The sequence below is a fragment of the Oncorhynchus mykiss genome, chromosome 13, assembly GCF_013265735.2.
Source record: "Oncorhynchus mykiss isolate Arlee chromosome 13, USDA_OmykA_1.1, whole genome shotgun sequence".
In the NCBI taxonomy this organism is placed as follows: Eukaryota; Metazoa; Chordata; class Actinopteri; order Salmoniformes; family Salmonidae; genus Oncorhynchus; species Oncorhynchus mykiss.
Window position 1 is genome coordinate 54,789,306 of NC_048577.1, and position 18,627 is coordinate 54,807,932.

The window sequence follows — 18,627 nt, forward strand, 5'->3', positions numbered from 1 at the left end:
ATGGGTGGACAAAGTGGTACACATACAGCAGAGGATGTAATGGGTGGACAAAGTGGTACACATACAGCAGAGGATGTAATGGGTGGACAAAGTGGTACACATACAGCAGAGGATGTAATGGGTGGACAAAGTGGTACACATACAGCAGAGGATGTAATGGGTGGACAAAGTGGTACACATACAGCAGAGGATGTAATGGGTGGACAAAGTGGTACACATACAGCAGAGGATGTAATGGGTGGACAAAGTGGTACACATACAGCAGAGGATGTAATGGGTGGACAAAGTGGTACACATACAGCAGAGGATGTAATGGGTGGACAAAGTGGTACACATACAACAGAGGATGTAATGGGAGGACAAAGTGGTACACATACAGCAGAGGATGTAATGGGAGGACAAAGTGGTACACATACAGCAGAGGATGTAATGGGTGGACAAAGTGGTACACATACAGCAGAGGATGTAATGGGTGGACAAAGTGGTACACATACAGCAGAGGATGTAATGGGTGGACAAAGTGGTACACATACAGCAGAGGATGTAATGGGTGGACAAAGTGGTACACATACAGCAGAGGATGTAATGGGTGGACAAAGTGGTACACATACAGCAGAGGATGTAATGGGTGGACAAAGTGGTACACATACAGCAGAGGATGTAATGGGTGGACAAAGTGGTACACATACAGCAGAGGATGTAATGGGTGGACAAAGTGGTACACATACAGCAGAGGATGTAATGGGTGGACAAAGTGGTACACATACAGCAGAGGATGTAATGGGTGGACAAAGTGGTACACATACAGCAGAGGATGTAATGGGTGGACAAAGTGGTACACATACAGCAGAGGATGTAATGGGTGGACAAAGTGGTACACATACAGCAGAGGATGTAATGGGTGGACAAAGTGGTACACATACAGCAGAGGATGTAATGGGAGGACAAAGTGGTACACATACAGCAGAGGATGTAATGGGTGGACAAAGTGGTACACATACAACAGAGGATGTAATGGGAGGACAAAGTGGTACACATACAGCAGAGGATGTAATGGGTGGACAAAGTGGTACACATACAGCAGAGGATGTAATGGGTGGACAAAGTGGTACACATACAGCAGAGGATGTAATGGGTGGACAAAGTGGTACACATACAACAGAGGATGTAATGGGAGGACAAAGTGGTACACATACAGCAGAGGATGTAATGGGAGGACAAAGTGGTACACATACAGCAGAGGATGTAATGGGAGGACAAAGTGGTACACATACAGCAGAGGATGTAATGGGAGGACAAAGTGGTACACATACAACAGAGGATGTAATGGGAGGGCAAAGTGGTACACATACAGCAGAGGATGTAAAATGTGGACAAAGTGGTACACATACAGCAGAGGATGTAATGGGTGGACAAAGTGGTACACATACAGCAGAGGATGTAATGGGTGGACAAAGTGGTACACATACAGCAGAGGATGTAATGGGTGGACAAAGTGGTACACATACAGCAGAGGATGTAATGGGTGGACAAAGTGGTACATACAGCAGAGGATGTAATGGGTGGACAAAGTGGTACACATACAGCAGAGGATGTAATGGGAGGGCAAAGTTGTAAACATACAGCAGAGGATGTAATGGGTGGACAAAGTGGTACATATACAGCAGAGGATGTAATGGGAGGGCAAAGTGGTGTACATACAACAGAGGATGTAATGGGTGGACAAAGTGGTACACATACAACAGAGGATGTAATGGGAGGACAAAGTGGTACACATACAGCAGAGGATGTAATGGGTGGACAAAGTGGTACACATACAACAGAGGATGTAATGGGAGGGCAAAGTGGTACACATACAGCAGAGGATGTAATGGGTGGACAAAGTGGTACACATACAGCAGAGGATGTAATGGGAGGGCAATGTGGTACACATACAGCAGAGGATGTAATGGGTGGACAAAGTGGTACACATACAGCAGAGGATGTAATGGGAGGACAAAGTGGTACACATACAGCAGAGGATGTAATGGGAGGACAAAGTGGTATACATACAACAGAGGATGTAATGGGAGGACAAAGTGGTACACATACAGCAGAGGATGTAATGGGAGGACAAAGTGGTACACATACAGCAGAGGATGTAATGGGTGGACAAAGTGGTACACATACAACAGAGGATGTAATGGGAGGGCAAAGTGGTACACATACAGCAGAGGATGTAATGGGTGGACAAAGTGGTACACATACAGCAGAGGATGTAATGGGTGGACAAAGTGGTACACATACAGCAGAGGATGTAATGGGAGGACAAAGTGGTACACATACAGCAGAGGATGTAATGGGAGGGTAAAGTGGTACACATACAGCAGAGGATGTAATGGGAGGGTAAAGTGGTACACATACAGCAGAGGATGTAATGGGTGGACAAAGTGGTAGAAGTAGGTTTCCAGGGAATGTTGCAGGTTTCCAGCACCATGAAAAACTCTGTATAAAGGAAAGTCTAGGGACAATACAGGGCAGCATGAGAGCACACACTCCTGATATTCCCAGTATTCCTAGAAGATCTTGGGAAATTGGGAATACCTTCCTGCTCTAATGACTGGAGGTAAAGTTGAAAAGATGGCGGCATATTCCAGTTAAGGCTTCTTAATCATGTCAGGATCATATCTGATGACCTGGCTGAACAGAGGGTTATTGTGACAGGGGTATGAACAGGGGGTTATTGTGACGGGGGTATGAACAGGGGGTTATTGTGACAGGGGTATGAACAGAGGGTTATTGTGACAGGGGTATGAACAGGGGGTTATTGTGACGGGTATGAACAGGGGGTTATTGTGATAGGGGTATGAACGGGGGGTTATTGTGACAGGGGTATGAACGGGGGGTTATTGTGACGGGGTATGAACGGGGGGTTATTGTGACGGGGTATGGACGGGGGGTTATTGCGACAGGGGTATGAACAGGGGGTTATTGCGACAGGGGTATGAACGGGGGGTTATTGTGACGGGGTTTGAACAGGGGGTTATTGTGACAGGGGTATGAACAGAAGGTTATTGTGACGGGTATGAACAGAAGGTTATTGTGACAGGGGTATGAACAGAAGGTTATTGTGACAGGGGTATGAACAGAAGGTTATTGTGACAGGGGTATGAACAGAAAGTTATTGTGACAGGGGTATGACCAGAAGGTTATTGTGACAGGGGTATGAACAGGGGGTTATTGTGACAGGGGTATGAACAGAAGGTTATTGTGACAGGGGTATGAACAGAAGGTTATTGTGACAGGGGTATGAACAGGGGGTTATTGTGACAGGGGTTTGAAAATAAGGTTATTGTGACAGGTATGAACAGAAGGTTATTGTGACAGGGGTATGAACAGAAGGTTATTGTGACAGGTATGAACAGAACCTGACATACATGTTATTAGGGCTATGTTATTAAAGGGCCGTGACTGTGCTGTCAGTTACCTATACATGCTATTCACATTGTCAGGATCAATGTTCAGGTTCAATGATCCAGAGGGATATCAAAGAAAGGCTAGATTTATTAACCACAATGGGTGTTGCAGCTTCAAGACAAGATACAACGTCACAAGTACATATATCTATAACCTCCGTCTAGGCCCCCTTTCCCAAACAGAAACTTCTGTGTCTAGGATGAACAACCAATCTCTGTGGTGTAGACCCAATCAGAAGTGGGTCTACAGCACATTTGGAGGGACAAGATGCTGATGTTCACGTCTTCCTTCCTCAGGACCAGCTGTCTGCTGACATGTATAACTTCTCCTCCAAGGAGGGCGACTACGCCCGATACTATGTTATTGTGAGTATCCTTCATCCTGACTATATCATAACATCATCATTTCCTTCAGATCACATTTGACCCACATTAGCTCATCATTTGAAATGTTCATTTACAGTAGGGTAGTATTGGATTGAAAACTTTCTTGACCCCCAGGGAATTTAAGGTGTGGCATTTGGAATAAATTGAATGCCATACAATATAAATGTGTGTGATGCCATGTGAATGTGTGTGATGCCATGTGAATGTGTGTGATGCCATGTGAATGTGTGTGATGCCACGTGAATGTGTGTGATGCCATGTGAATGTGTGTGATGCCATGTGAATGTGTGTGATGTCATGTGAATGTGTGCGATGCCATGTGAATGTGTGTGATGCCATGTGAATGTGTGTGATGCCATGTGAATGTGTGTGATGCCATGTGAATGTGTGCGATGCCATGTGAATGTGTGTGATGCCATGTGAATGTGTGTGATGCCATGTGAATGTGTGTGATGTCATGTGAATGTGTGCGATGCCATGTGAATGTGTGTGATGCCATGTGAATGTGTGTGATGCCATGTGAATGTGTGTGATGTCATGTGAATGTGTGTGATGCCATGTGAATGTGTGTGATGCCATGTGAATGTGTGTGATGTCATGTGAATGTGTGTGATGCCATGTGAATGTGTGCGATGTCATGTGAATGTGTGCGATGTCATGTGAATGTGTGCGATGTCATGTGAATGTGTGATGCCATGTGAATGTGTGTGATGCCATGTGAACGTCTGTGATGCCATGTGAACGTGTGTGATGTCATGTGAATGTGTGATGCCATGTGAATGTGTGTGATGCCATGTGAATGTGTGTGATGCCATGTGAATGTGTGTGATGTCATGTGAATTTGTGTGATGCCATGTGAATGTGTGTGATGTCATGTGAATGTGTGATGTCATGTGAATGTGTATCAGTTGGTAGAGGCCCAGGCTGACTACCACAGGAGGTCTCTGGCTGCTCTGGAAGGAGTCCTGCCGACCATACAGGCACAGAACGGTAAAGGAAACCTTAATGAATCAAAACTTGTTAACAATTTTCTTGATAAAATACAAAACATTAATGTTTTTCCCCTGCAAGAATAAATTCAGCTGAATGTTGATTCAAAATGCTTTCTCACTTCATGCAATGAATGTTCTGACTGCATCACCTTGGTCAGATATGTGTTACCTCTAACCAGTAGTCTCTTTCATTTCAAAGCCACTATTCACAAAGCACAGCCAACTGTTCATGTCATGTTAAGTAGGATACCGAGTCTGATAAAGGTTTGTTATAAAAAGAGAAAATCTCAAGTGACTTTACTGGTGTTGGTTTGTTAAGTCTTGGCTCTTCATTTCCTTAGCAGTAAAACAAAGAGGTGCTAATGAGCAGTTTTTCTCTGACTTAATGAAATAGGAATTAGATTGAATCAGGTTAAATTCGATTTGAGTGAAAATGGCTCTATTGTCTTAAAAACACATCACATCTGGGCCGGTATCCCCCTGTCTGTATAAAGCTGATTCATTATGAACTGAAAGGCTAAACTGATCCTAGATCAGCAGTCCTACTCTGAGCGCTTTTTGAATAGAGGCCCTGGTCTCACTCTGGAACAGATCAATTAATGACATGTGCTAAAATGCAGTTGGTTATTAGTGAGCAATCGGTTAATCTGTTAGTCGTGCTCCAAAATGACAGGAATAACCTAGCAGTCAGAACAGAATCTTTGTTTCCTCACATACGGTTCATGATAATGAAACTGACCTACGCTGGCGGCCATGTTGTGCCCTCTGTACAGACTCATGGATGGAGAAGCCTGCGTACGGCACGGCTCTGGAAGAGCACCTGAAGAGGAGTAACCGTGAGATCGCCCTGCCCTTAGAGGCCTGTGTCATGATGCTGCTGGAGACTGGCATGAAGGAGGAGGTAACCATCACCATGACGATGATGAGGAAAAGACCAGAATAGAATTACAAATCATTTGTAGACTGCAAATTGACTGCAAGAAGCCCAAACAGATATACAGTGCCTTGCGAAAGTATTCGGCCCCCTTGAACTTTGCTGCCTTTTGCCACATTTCAGGCTTCAAACATAAAGATATAAAACTGTATTTTTTTGTGAAGAATCAACAACAAGTGGGACACAATCATGAAGTGGAACGACATTTATTGGATATTTCAAACTTTTTTAACAAATCAAAAACTGAAAAATTGGGCGTGCAAAATTATTCAGCCCCTTTACTTTCAGTGCAGCAAACTCTCTCCAGAAGTTCAGTGAGGATCTCTGAATGATCCAATGTTGACCTAAATGACTAATGATGATAAATACAATCCACCTGTGTGTAATCAAGTCTCTGTATAAATGCACCTGCACTGTGATAGTCTCAGAGGTCCGTTAAAAGCGCAGAGAGCATCATGAAGAACAAGGAACACACCAGGCAGGTCCGAGATACTGTTGTGAAGAAGTTTAAAGCCGGATTTGGATACAAAAAGATTTCCCAAGCTTTAAACATCCCAAGGAGCACTGTGCAAGCGATAATATTGAAATGGAAGGAGTATCAGACCACTGCAAATCTACCAAGACCTGGCCGTCCCTCTAAACTTTCAGCTCATACAAGGAGAAGACTGATCAGAGATGCAGCCAAGAGGCCCATGATCACTCTGGATGAACTGCAGAGATCTACAGCTGAGGTGGGAGACTCTGTCCATAGGACAACAATCAGTCGTATATTGCACAAATCTGGCCTTTATGGAAGAGTGGCAAGAAGAAAGCCATTTCTTAAAGATATCCATAAAAAGTGTTGTTTAAAGTTTGCCACAAGCCACCTGGGAGACACACCAAACATGTGGAAGAAGGTGCTCTGGTCAGATGAAACCAAAATTGAACTTTTTGGCAACAATGCAAAACGTTATGTTTGGCGTAAAAGCAACACAGCTCATCACCCTGAACACACCATCCCCACTGTCAAACATGGTGGTGGCAGCATCATGGTTTGGGCCTGCTTTTCTTTAGCAGGGACAGGGAAGATGGTTAAAATTGATGGGAAGATGTATGGAGCCAAATACAGGACCATTCTGGAAGAAAACCTGATGGAGTCTGCAAAAGACCTGAGACTGGGACGGAGATTTGTCTTCCAACAAGACAATGATCCAAAACATAAAGCAAAATCTACAATGGAATGGTTCAAAAATAAACATATCCAGGTGTTAGAATGGCCAAGTCAAAGTCCAGACCTGAATCCAATCGAGAATCTGTAGAAAGAACTGAAAACTGCTGTTCACAAATGCTCTCCATCCAACCTCACTGAGCTCGAGCTGTTTTGCAAGGAGGAATGGGAAAAAATGTCGGTCTCTCGATGTGCAAAACTGATAGAGACATACCCCAAGCAACTTACAGCTGTAATCGCAGCAAAAGGTGGCGCTACAAAGTATTAACTTAAGGGGGCTGAATAATTTTGCACGCCCAATTTTTCAGTTTGTGATTTGTTAAAAAAGTTTGAAATATCCAATAAATGCCGTTCCACTTCATGATTGTGTCCCACTTGTTGTTGATTCTTCACAAAAAAATACAGTTTTATATCTTTATGTTTGAAGCCTGAAATGTGGCAAAAGGTCGCAAAGTTCAAGGGGGCCGAATACTTTCGCAAGGCACTGTAATATTGGACTAAAACATAATAATTTCAAACCTTGCTTACATTTGTATAGGATCAATGGTAGTATAACTCTACATTATGTGTGGGAATACTTTGGAACAGATTTCCAAAATGAAAAACACTTGGAGCTGATTTGCTGGTGTTTCTACAGTCTTTCAGGTCCAACAAAAAAGTTGGGGGGTCAATTGAAATCATTTGGACCGCGGGCCGCCAGTTGGGTAACCCAGGGCTAGTGTTTTTATAGTGCTTCTCACTAGGTCTCATTTCACTACTAGTTATTGAGGGTAAGTCACCCTATCCATATCTAATGTGTAGCAAACTACCCACTCCTTTATGATCAAGACCAACTTGTTACAGACAGAAGACTAGGCAATTGCCATTTCACACACATGCTGAGTAAGAGCCTACGGTCTGGTACTGATGACATCTGTGGTCTGGTTCTTTGGTTGGTTAACCAGCCTCGTGCCTTGGAGGGAAGTTTTCAACTGTTTCGTTTCTTTTTATACAGTCAGAACTGTTGTTGCAAATATCTTTCGCTCAACCTCAAAGACTCGTATCTCTAGATGTGATTTGATGGTATCTATTTTCTCCCTCCTTCCTTGTCTCAGTCATACCCAAACCAGACGGCCTTCTCTAATTTTAGAACAGAAAGTAGACATCCATTTCCCCCTCAAAGAGCTTCTCAATTCAATGCAAGTTGGCATTTTTCCTCATTTATATTTGTATCTAACCGTGGTTAGTTTGTTGAACCAGTTCTAATTTTCTATGAAGAAAAAAACATTTGTAAACTTTAAGACTTTAAAACTGTATCTCTCTCTTCTCAGGGTCTGTTCCGAATCGCTGCGGGGGCCTCCAAACTAAAGAAGCTGAAGGCAGCGCTGGACTGTTCCACCTCCCAGTTAGAGGAGTTTTACTCCGACCCCCATGCTGTAGCTGGTATGACCCATTTCCCTTACATAACTCATTAAAGTTGTTTTCGTTCCACTTTACTCTCAATAGTCTATGCAAGGGTTGAATTTGGGGGTGCAGAGTAGAAGACAATACAAACGGCAATCTTTGGATTTGAGACCGTATTCAGTCCAGTGGGTATGGTGTATATTTGAGTTGGAAATTATAATGTATCCTGCTATGCCCTCCAACGAGCCATCAAACAGGCAAAGCACCAACATCGGGCTAAGATTGAATCGTACTACACCGGCTCTGACACTCGTCTTATGTGGCAGGGCTTGCAAACTATTACAGACTACAAAGGGAAGCACAGCCGCTAGCTGCCCAGTGACATGAGCCTACCAGACGAGCGAAATCACTTCTATTCTCGCTTTGAGGCAAGCAATACTGAGGCATGCATGAGAGCATCAGCTGTTCCGGACAACTGTGTGATCACGCTCTCCATAGCCGACGTGAGTAAGACCCTTAAACAGGTCAACATTCACAAGGCTGTGGGACCAGACGGATTACCAGGATGTGTACTCCGGGCATGTGCTGACCAACTGGCAGGTGTCATTTTCAACATGTCCCTGATTGAGTCTGTAATACCAACATGTTTCAAGCAGACCACCATAGTCCCCGTGCCCAAGAACACTAAGGCAACCTGCCTAAATTACTACAGATCCGTAGCACTCAAGTCCATAGCCACGAAGTGCTTTGAAAGGCTGGTAATGGCTCACATCAACACCATTATCCCATAAACCTAGACCCACTGCAATTTGCATACCGCCCAAACAGATCCACAGATGATGCAATCTCTATTGCACTCCACACTGCCCTTTCCCACCTGGACAAAAGGAATACCTACGTGAGAATGCTATTCATTGACTACAGCTCAGGATTCAACACCATAGTACTCTCAAAGCTCATCACTAATCTAAGGATCCTGGGACTAAACACCTCCCTCTGCAACTGGATCCTGGACTTCCTCACGGGCCGCCCCCAGGTGGTGAGGGTAGGTAGCAACACATCTGCCACGCTGATCCTCAACACTGGAGTCCCTCAGGGGTGCGTGCTCAGTCCCCTCCTGTACTCCCTGTTCACCCACGACTGCGTGGCCAGGTACGACTCCAACACCATCATTAAGTTTGCAGACGACACAACAGTGGTAGGCCTGATCACCGACAACGACGAGACAGCCTATAGGAAGGAGGTTAGAGACCTGGCTGGGTGGTGCCAGAATAATAACCTATCCCTCAACGTAACCAAGACTAAGGAGATGATTGTGGACTACAGGAAAAGGAGGACCGAGCACGCCCCCATTCTCATCGACGGGGCTGTAGTGGAGCAGGTTGAAAGCTTCAAGTTCCTTGGTGTCCACTTCACCAACAAACTAGAGTTGTCCAAGCACACCAAGACAGTCGTAAAGAGGGTACGACCCAGAACATCACTGAGGCCAAGCTTCCTGCCATCCAGGATCTCTATACCAGACAGTGTCAGAGGAAGGCCCTAAAAATTGTCAAAGACCCCAGCCACCCTAGTCATAGACTGTTCTCTCTACTACCGTAAGGCAAGCGGTACGGCACTGCCAAGTCTAGGATCAAAAGGCTTCTCAACAGCTTTTACCCCCAAGCCATAAGACTCCTGGACAGGTAATCAAATGGCTACCCGGACTATTTGCATTGTGTGTGTGTGTGTGTGTGTGTGTGTGTGTGTGTGTGTGTGTGTGTCCCAACCCCTCTTTACACTGCTGCTACTCTGTTTATAATATATGCATAGTCACTTTAACCATACCTACATGTACATACTACCTCAATCAGCCCGACTAACCGGTGTCTGTATATAGCCTCACTACTGTTATTATTCACTGTCTTTTTACTGTTGGTTTTTATTTCCTTATCTATTGTTCAATTATTTCCTCTTGTTTACTTTAACATTGTACTGTTGGTTAGGGCCTGTAAGTAAGCATTTCACTGTAAGGTCTACACCCGTTGTATTCAGCATTTCACTGTAAGGTCTACACCTGTTGTATTTGGCGCATGTGACAAATACACTTTGATTTGATTTTAGGAGGACAGCCCCACTACTTTCAAAAGCACAATTGAACCCCATTCAGTTCATGTACTATAATGAACCATATTTGTGGTTGTGTTGTCTCTGTCCAGGAGCCCTGAAGTCCTACCTCAGAGAGCTGCCTGAACCCCAGTCAGTTCATGTACTATAATGAACCATATTTGTGGTTGTGTTGTCTGTCCAGGAGCCCTGAAGTCCTACCTCAGAGAGCTGCCTGAACCCCAGTCAGTTCATGTACTATAATGAACCATATTTGTGGTTGTGTTGTCTCTGTCCAGGAGCCCTGAAGTCCTACCTCAGAGAGCTGCCTGAACCCCTTTTGACCTTCTCACTGTATGATGAGTGGACACAAGCCTCCAAGTAAGAATACTACATATCCACCTGTACGCAATGATTCACTGTCCACAAATACACTGGAGGATATACTCATCACACTCTGCAGTGAAACACATTTCAAGACCATTCACTAGGCACAAAACAGAAGAAAACAAACCCAAACGTGGATTTGGCAAATAATAAATCATTTTTAGCGTTTTCTGTTGCAAAGCGTTTTGCTATGGTGTGCCCTAATGAATACGACCCAAACCCAACAAGTGTTTATTATAGAGACTGTGAAACATTGTACCATCTTATTTGGGTATGTAATGTTGTGTTGTACAGTGTGTCTGACCCAGACAGGAGGCTTCAGGCTTTGTGGGTGGCATGTGACGGTTTGCCAAAGAACCACAAGGCCAACTTCAGGTGAGTGTCAATGTTGGAAACATAATCGTCCACCATTGGAATGATATGCTCCCAAAAGTGATTTATTTATGAGATGCACACAAGGTCTATGGTTCAATACCCCATTGGGATTTTGCTTGCAGGTATCTGGTAAAGTTCCTAGCCAAGCTGGCCCAGGACAGTGAGGTGAATAAGATGACTCCCAGTAACATCGCCATAGTGCTGGGACCCAACCTGCTCTGGTCCAAGACTGAGGGGTGAGCAATACACATCCATCCCATGCATCAAAAATAAAGGACCAAGGCACTCTTCATATGATTCATAACACTTCCTTTATTTGTATGGCATGTTCAATGGAAACAAAGATAACACATTTAAAATCTTTGTTTCCAAGTGTCTTGGTCCTCCTTTCTTTTTGAGGACCCATTTACCCCTTTTACCAAAGAGCACCTTCTGTCTACAATTTAATTTAGCTTGATGTTTCATTGATCTTGATGTCTGTCTCTCCCCCTCTGTCCTCAGGACTCTGGCAGAGATGGCTGCTGCTACCTCGGTCCATGTGGTGGCCATCATAGAACCCATCATCCAGCACGCTGACTGGTTCTTCCCAGATGGTAAGAGACCTCTACTTGAACCTGGGAGGGATTGTGTTACAGAAAGTCTTTATCTAAGTGACTATGTTACTCCTAAGTTACTCCTCACTCGACGTAGAACAGGAAATGCCCGTTGTCTTGTGTTTCACTTCTCACCAGACGTGGACTTTAACGTGTCGGGCATGTTCGTGGCCATGACCCCTGAACCTGACCCAGGCCCTTTCGAGAGGCGACGCCCCGGAAGCCTGGTGGACGGGGACACCCCCCGCAAAGACAGGTACCTGTCCTACCCCCGTAGCAGCCCCCGTCCCAGCCCAGGTTTCAGCATCCATGCCCGGACACTGACCAGTCAGGAGTCCAGGGGGGCAGCGGCCGTCTCAGCCCTCTATGTAGTGGCTGACGAGTCCATCACAGTCAAGGAAACGCCCGCTGGGGAGCAGGAACAGCCAATGCCACTGCCTTCTTAATAAAATCCAAGCTATACCCTAGGAGACAGTTTGTGAATCCAGAATCCCAGTTTGTGAAAGTCCATTCCAATGTGTTTGTGTGTGTTTTAACACTACAGTATTACCGATATGTAAGATGATTGTAGAAACAAACCAATAAAATGTGTCTTTAAACCGAGGCCAGCGGTGAACGTGATGAATAAGCACACTTTTATTCACCTAAGAATTGTTCTTAAATTTAACACATTGTTTCAGGAGATATAAGGATTAACCCTCACTTGTCTTGAATTGAATCACACTTTTATCAAGCCGTGTCACCATTCTGAAATAGGAAACAATGTTTAACACTTTGAACCCCTTATATGCCACCTCTATTAAAGCCTAGGTTTTAGGTTACTGGTTGTGTGTTTTGTCACTCTATTCTGTTGTCAAGCTGTAAGAAATGGAAGGAGCTCAAAGTTCACTAGTTCAAAGCTCACTTGAACTAGAATCATGTGATCTCTGCTTCGGTAAAGGCCTTTGGTTAATACCTCATTCTTCTCTCTCTCTCTCTCTCTCTCTCTGGAGTGGTCTCTCTTTTAACTGTCTTTCTGTCAGTCCCTGTCTCTTTGTCTGTCTCTGTCATTCTGTCTCTCTCTGTATCTGTCTCTGTGTCTGTCTCTCCTCTCTGTCTCTCTCTGTCTCTCCTCTCTGTCTCTGTGTGTGTCTCTCTCCTCTTTCTCTCTGTCTCTGTCTCTCACCTCTCTGATGTTGTCATCGGTGTGTCTTCACCCCTCACTCTCTCCCCTCTCCCCTCTGTATAGCCCCGCTCCTAACAAACTGGGCGACCCCACCCCCACCCCACGTAGAACTGCCACTCTAAATAGAAAACAGCACCATCATGCTTCTTCGCCCGCCTTCCAGCCCCCTCTACCACCGCCAGAGGCTGGAGGAGTCACCCAGACCCAGCCTGTGGCTGAGCCCCAGACCCAGGAGCAAACTCTGTGTGGGAGTACGGAGGCTGGCCAGCCTGGCCTGGCTGGGGGTGGTGGGGGTGGGGGTCAGGGTGTGGCACCAGAGGTCCAGGTGACCACAGGGCAGCAGCCTCTGCCTCTTACCCAGCACAGCGCTGAGGAGAATAGGTAAGGAGGAAGCAGAAACTGAGTCCCTTCCCTCCCGTCACCAATCAGCCAAACAGAAACCAGAAGGTTACGCGCCGCCCTGCTGTCGATCCTGATTGATCAACCTACAGCTACTCACTCTGTCATTGACCTTTGTGTTTGCTTGTCCCAAGTATGCTGTAAATCAAACCGATGTCCCAAAGCCAATGATTTAGCTGTTTGTTGAAAGGCCTCTCCTAGTGATCCAGGAAGCAGCTTTGTGATTGGTGCTTGTCTATTGTCCTATCCCTTCCCAGACAGGGTGCTGGTCCTGCTCCCTCAAGTGTCTGCCTTCCTACCAGTCTTTCTAAATATTTGTCTGTCCAGACCGTTCATGTGGCTGTCTGTTGGTCAGCCCTCCCCCAAGCATGCATACCTGTCTGCTTTGGCATTTCATGTAGTTGTCTAATGTTTGCTTTGTGATTGTCCCAAACTCTTGACTCACAGCCATAGGGTTTACCATGCTGGTATCATCCCAAGCAGGCTTGGTACTCCTGCTCTGGTTATCCTCAATGCATGTGCAACTGTAATTACCTTCCTTGAATGAACTTCCTGTGTTTCCTGTAGTGTTTTTGCATCTGTTTTGTGCCAGTTGGAAACACACTGTGATTTGAGAGACGTAATTGTCTTTAATCTTTCCATGTTATGATTTGACTCATGTAACTGGCTAATTGTCACTGTAATTGTTCTTTATACATGATTGCCAAGGAAGTGACTAACCCTGACCTGTGATGCAGTTTTTGCATGTCATCACTTTGCATTGAGACCTGGCTTGTAGACTGACAGGTGACAGTGGGTTTGTCCTCTATCTCTACAGCCCTGGCCATGACCCCACCACCACCCCCGCTCCCCTGAGGAACGGGGGCTCCCAGCTCACCGTGGGGACGCCCCACTCCCAGGCAGGATGCAGGGGTCCTAGCCCCCACATTGGACGCAGAGGTGAGAGAACACACTCTGACCACCCAACCACACCTCTCTACACCCTCTGGTAGTTTACACTTAAGAGACTGACACAACGTACTACAAATAGTATATCCCATTTAGCAGACACTTTCATCCACAACGACTTACCCAGTCATGCATGCATACACGGGTGGTGCCGGGAATCGAACCAACTTCCCTGGTGTTGCAAGCACCATTTTCTACCAAGTGAGCTACAGAGGACCACAATAGCATCAATCAAATCAGACAGAAAGCTCAGACCTTTTTAACTCACGTACTTATCAGTGCTTTGATCAGTGTGATTTCATAGTTTAAAGCCATGGTTTTATTTGGTCTTCCCCAGGTACTAAGAAGCAAGCCCCTGCCCCACCCAAACAGGCCAACCCCTTTGTAGCTAATGTCTCTACCCTTGGCCACAGTCCCGCGCCTAACAACCCCTACCCCCTCATCGCTCCACGACGCCACTCTGGTAAAGAAACCCCCATCCACGCCCCCAGCCACCCGCCCCCACAGCCCCCTCAGTCTCAGGGGGAGTCAGACCCCTCTCCGCCCCACACCCCCACACCCCCTAGCACCCCTCCTCACGATGGTCCAACCTCCACCCCCTTCACCCCTCTATCCTCCTTCCACTCTGGCTCCCTCCCTCGCCCCACCAGGCCGGCTCCGAAGCCACGCTCCCGACCTACAGTTCCCCCGCCCCGTCAGCCGCCCACCAATGACGACAGCAACGGGCCCAGCGGCTCTGCCTCCAAGGTCATCACCGGTAAAGTTACAGTCCATCCTTTCCCAATCCAAACTATAACTAGTTTCAGTCTATTATTCACCAATCAGCTCCTTCATTAGCTTCACATAATACTCAGAGCTGGAAACTAATCTCAACAGAGGAGGAGTGTGTGGGTGTGTGTGGGTGGGGGTGGCAGTTTTCCTGGTAGGAACTCTCAAGGTTTTAAGCAGAGCAGGAGGCTCCCTGGCTGACTCAGACACGGTATTGCAGTAGCACATACTGATGTATTGTTGGCCCTATTTCCACACACACACACACACACACACACACACACACACACACACACACACACACACACACACACACACACACACACACACACACACACACACACACACACACACACACAAACACACACACACACACACACACACACACACACACACACACACACAAACACAAACACACACACAAAACTAATGGAAATTTCCTTGTTTGCCAAACGTTCCATTATATGCTCAGAATCTAAATCAGAAAAAAACTGTTGAACAGCAATGTAGCCAGGAATTTGTCTCGGTGTACGATACTGTCTCTGGCATTCTTTCTTTAGTCGAAGGACATTTTGAGAATCTTTTTTTTCCAAGCTCTGGCTAAGTCTGTTTCAGACATAGTTACACATAAAAAGCACTACATAAAAAGTGTATGAACAAATGTATTAGATATTAAACAGTGACACAAAGCAAACACAACAGGAAGTCTTCCCACTGTATTAACACAGTTAACTGTCCAACTGCCAATGAAATCATATGCTGCTGACAATGCTAGCTAATCGAGCATTGTGTGATTTCATCAGGACTCTCACAGAGAGAGAAATGTAACCATGAAAGGTGTTTGTTCACTTGGATTCTGGTCTCACTGCCTTTAGTATTGCCTCACGCACACCATACACTGTAATTGTGGTGATTTAATTTAAAATGCATGATGGGTAAATATTGGAATATTGCAGATGTGTGAGCTGCCGCCCTGCCTGTGAGCTGAGATTGAGAGGCAGGTAATGGTAAGGATATGATTGGCTGACGCTCTGAGTTGCAGCCCCTTGCTCTCCGTGTGTGTGCGTACGTGCTCGTGTGTTTGTCTGCATGTGTGTGCGTGTCTGCCTGTGTGTTGTGTGTGTGTGGTTGAGCCCAATGCATTAACCCTGCCTGCCAATAGTAAATAACATGCGTGTGATTCCCACCCTGTTGTGCCATGGCTGTGGTTGAAGGCTACTTGCAGCTACCCTTGTTAACTAACCACTCTTAACACCCCTGGGATAGTCCAAGAGATGGTCCAGTCTGATACTGACGGTGCAGTCGGTACTCTACTTCCTATTTCTTATCTAAGTCAAATACACTGCTCAAAAAAATAAAGGGAACACTAAAATAACACATCCTAGATCTGAATGAATGAAATATTCTTATTAAATACTTTTTTCTTTACATAGTTGAATGTGCTGACAACAAAATCACACAAAAATTAGCAATGGAAATCAAATGTATCAACCCATGGAGGTCTGGATTTGGAGTCACACTCAAAATTAAAGTGGAAAACCACACTACAGGCTGATCCAACTTTGATGTAATGTCCTTAAAACAAGTCAAAATGAGGCTCAGTAGTGTGTGTGGCCTCCACGTGCTTGTATGACCTCCCTACAACGCCTGGGCATGCTCCTGATGAGGTGGCGGATGGTCTCCTGAGGGATCTCCTCCCAGACCTGGACTAAAGCATCCGCCAACTTCTGGACAGTCTGTGGTGCAACGTGGCGTTGGTGGATGGAGCGAGACATGATGTCCCAGATGTGCTCAATTGGATTCAGGTCTGGGGAACGGGCGGGCCAGTCCATAGCATTAATGCCTTCCTCTTGCAGGAACTGCTGACACACTCCAGCCACATGAGGTCTAGCATTGTCTTGCATTAGGAGGAACCCAGGGCCAACCGCACCAGCATATGGTCTCACAAGGGGTCTGAGGATCTCATCTCGGTACCTAATGGTAGTCAGGCTACCTCTGGTGAGCACATGGAGGGCTGTGCGGCCCCCCAAAAAATGACACCCCACACCATGACTGACACCAATCTTGGTGTTCTCTGGCAAATGCCAAACGTCCTGCACGGTGTTGGGCTGTAAGCACAACCCCCACCTGTGGACATCGGGCCCTCATACCACCCTCATGGAGTCTGTTTCTGACCGTTTGAGCAGACACATGCACATTTGTGGCCTGCTGGAGGTCATTTTGCAGGGCTCTGGCAGTGCTCCTCCTGCTCCTCCTTGCACAAAGGCAGAGGTAGCGGTCCTGCGGCTGGGTTGTTGCCCTCCTACGGCCTCCTCCACGTCTCCTGATGTACTGGCCTGTCTCCTGGTAGCGCCTCCATGCTCTGGACACTACGCTGACAGACACAGCAAACCTTCTTGCCACAGCTCGCATTGATGTGCCATCCTGGATGAGCTGCACTACCTGAGCCACTTGTGTGGGTTGTAGACTCTGTCTCATGCTACCACTAGAGTGAAAGCACCGCCAGCATTCAAAAGTGACCAAAACATCAGCCAGGAAGCATAGGAACTGAGAAGTGGTCTGTGGTCACCACCTGCAGACCCACTCCTTTATTGGGGGTGTCTCGCTAATTGCCTATAATTTCCACCTGTTGTCTATTCCATTTGCACAACAGCATGTGAAATGTATTGTCAATCAGTGTTGCTTCCTAAGTGGACAGTTTGATTTCACAGAAGTGTGATTGACTTGGAGTTACATTGTGTTGTTTAAGTGTTCCCGTTATTTTTTTGAGCAGTGTAATAGAAGGCCTGGACATTAACTTTAGAATGAATCTGCATAAAAGCAAAGAGTTGTGGGATATTTGAAAATTCATGTCCAGACCATCTAAATGACTGGATTTGGCTTCATTTCTTTGAAGCACTCCAGAACCCAGGTGATGCACTTCTAGCATTTCAGAGTAACATATCAACAATACTCTCCAAGTCACTCTGTTATTGAAATCACATTTCCCACATGGGAAAATGTACGAACTGTGACTAGAACGAGGCATTCAACTTCCCCGTCATAGTCAAATCTATTTCCTTTTTTATTATATATATATATTTATTTTACAATATGACAAATCCTTGGTGTCTTTTCTCCAGTATGCAGAGTTTGTGTGCTTTCCTTAGGTTTGAGGTGTGGATATGGTCTGTTCGGTGACTGATGTGTGTGCCTCTGTCTGTTCTGTAGGGCTTCTTGCTGCAGACTGATAGTGGTGTACTACAGGGTTAAGGTCAATTGCATCAATTCGGGAAGTGATCTGAAATCGAAAAATCATAATTGAAAACGATAAATACCACTTCTCAGTTCTTAAACTGGGATTTAAATGTATCTCCTGAAGTGGCTAATAAATACCACTTCTCAATTCTTAAACTGGGATTTAAATGTATCTCCTGAAGTGGCTAATAAATACCACTTCTCAATTCTTAAACTGGAATTTAAATTTATCTCCTGAAGTGGCTAATAAATACCACTTCTCAATTCTTAAACTGGAATTTAAATGTATCCCCTGAATTTCTTGAATTAAAATGG

The 18,627-nt window shown here is 45.5% G+C and overlaps 1 protein-coding gene across 6 annotated transcripts in view; it reads left to right on the forward strand.

Moving 5' to 3' along the window:
- Positions 1-18,627, forward strand: part of LOC110485227 (rho GTPase-activating protein 17-like) — a 54,247-nt gene that overhangs the window by 33,424 nt on the left and 2,196 nt on the right. For 2 of the 6 annotated variants that reach the window (XM_036941541.1, XM_036941542.1), the window contains 12 exons: positions 3,753-3,821; positions 4,751-4,832; positions 5,608-5,735; positions 8,286-8,397; positions 10,740-10,821; positions 11,122-11,202; positions 11,325-11,438; positions 11,704-11,795; positions 11,934-12,051; positions 13,024-13,341; positions 14,177-14,298; positions 14,645-15,064. In XM_036941541.1, coding sequence (XP_036797436.1) covers positions 3,753-3,821; positions 4,751-4,832; positions 5,608-5,735; positions 8,286-8,397; positions 10,740-10,821; positions 11,122-11,202; positions 11,325-11,438; positions 11,704-11,795; positions 11,934-12,051; positions 13,024-13,341; positions 14,177-14,298; positions 14,645-15,064 — 1,738 coding nt within the window. Of the gene's footprint in view, positions 1-3,752; positions 3,822-4,750; positions 4,833-5,607; positions 5,736-8,285; positions 8,398-10,739; positions 10,822-11,121; positions 11,203-11,324; positions 11,439-11,703; positions 11,796-11,933; positions 12,617-13,023; positions 13,342-14,176; positions 14,299-14,644; positions 15,065-16,031; positions 16,083-18,627 lie in introns of those variants that run through there. The other 4 variants (XM_036941544.1, XM_036941545.1, XM_036941546.1 and 1 more) reach the window with 4 other exon arrangements.